This window comes from Gracilinanus agilis, chromosome 1, assembly GCF_016433145.1.
Source record: "Gracilinanus agilis isolate LMUSP501 chromosome 1, AgileGrace, whole genome shotgun sequence".
NCBI lineage: Eukaryota > Metazoa > Chordata > Mammalia > Didelphimorphia > Didelphidae > Gracilinanus > Gracilinanus agilis.
Genome location: NC_058130.1, coordinates 631,063,957 through 631,064,823, shown reverse-complemented (window position 1 = coordinate 631,064,823; position 867 = coordinate 631,063,957). Strand labels below are relative to the sequence as shown.

The 867-nt window shown below is 43.7% G+C and overlaps 1 protein-coding gene across 1 annotated transcript in view; it reads right to left on the bottom strand.

Moving 5' to 3' along the window:
- Positions 1-303, bottom strand: part of LOC123254997 (heat shock 70 kDa protein cognate 1-like) — a 16,394-nt gene extending 16,091 nt beyond the window's left edge. The window contains exon 1 of the mRNA XM_044683876.1: positions 5-303. Within this exon, the coding sequence (XP_044539811.1) occupies positions 5-283 (279 nt within the window). The 5' untranslated portion in view covers positions 284-303. The remainder of the gene's footprint in view (positions 1-4) is intronic.
- Between the last annotated feature and the right edge of the window lie 564 nt (positions 304-867).

Below are 867 nucleotides of genomic sequence, written 5' to 3'. Positions count from 1 at the left end.
CCACCGTGAAAGGCCAATGCTTCATGTCTGACTGTACAACTGCATCATCAAATCTGCGACCAATCAGACGTTTGGCATCAAAAACTGTGTTGGTGGGGTTCATTGCAACTTGATTTTTTGCAGCATCACCGATTAAACGTTGTGTGTCGGTGAAAGCGACGTAGCTGGGGATGGTCCTGTTTCCTTGGTCATTAGCAATGATCTCCACTTTCCCATGTTGGAAGACTCCTACACAGGAGTAAGTGGTGCCAAGATCAATGCCAACTGCGGGTCCCTTCGACATGTTTGCTGGGGCGTCAGAGGTCGTAGGTGACCGCTGCGGAGAGAGAAGGGCTGCTGCTGCGCTGAGTAGCCCTCAACTTAGTTTTGATCAATATTTGCAGCTCACTGCCACTTCCTTCATGAATTTAAGGGTTTAGCTAAACTAGTTTTTTTTTTTCTGTTCCTTCTATAATAACTCAACTCCATGCTTTCACATATACTCCGTTTTGTGTAGCATACTTTCCCTCCTTACCTAGTAGAATTCCCATTCTCCATCAAAGCTCAGCTACCTGAGGCCTTTGCAGATCCCCTTATCTGCTGGCTCCCTCTCCCCACATCCCATTACTTATATTATATATAAATGTATATATGTTGTTGTTCAGTCATTTCGGTGGTGTCCAACTCTTTATGACTCCATTTAGAATTTTCTTTGCAAAGATACTGGAGTGGTTTGCCATTTCCTTTTACAGCTCATTGTACAGATGAGGAAACTGAGGCAAACAAGGCTAAGTGATTTGCCAAGGGTCACAGAGCTAATACATATTTTGAATTCTTCCTGACTTTAGACCCAGAACTCTATCCATTGTCACCTAATGCTCATAAGTG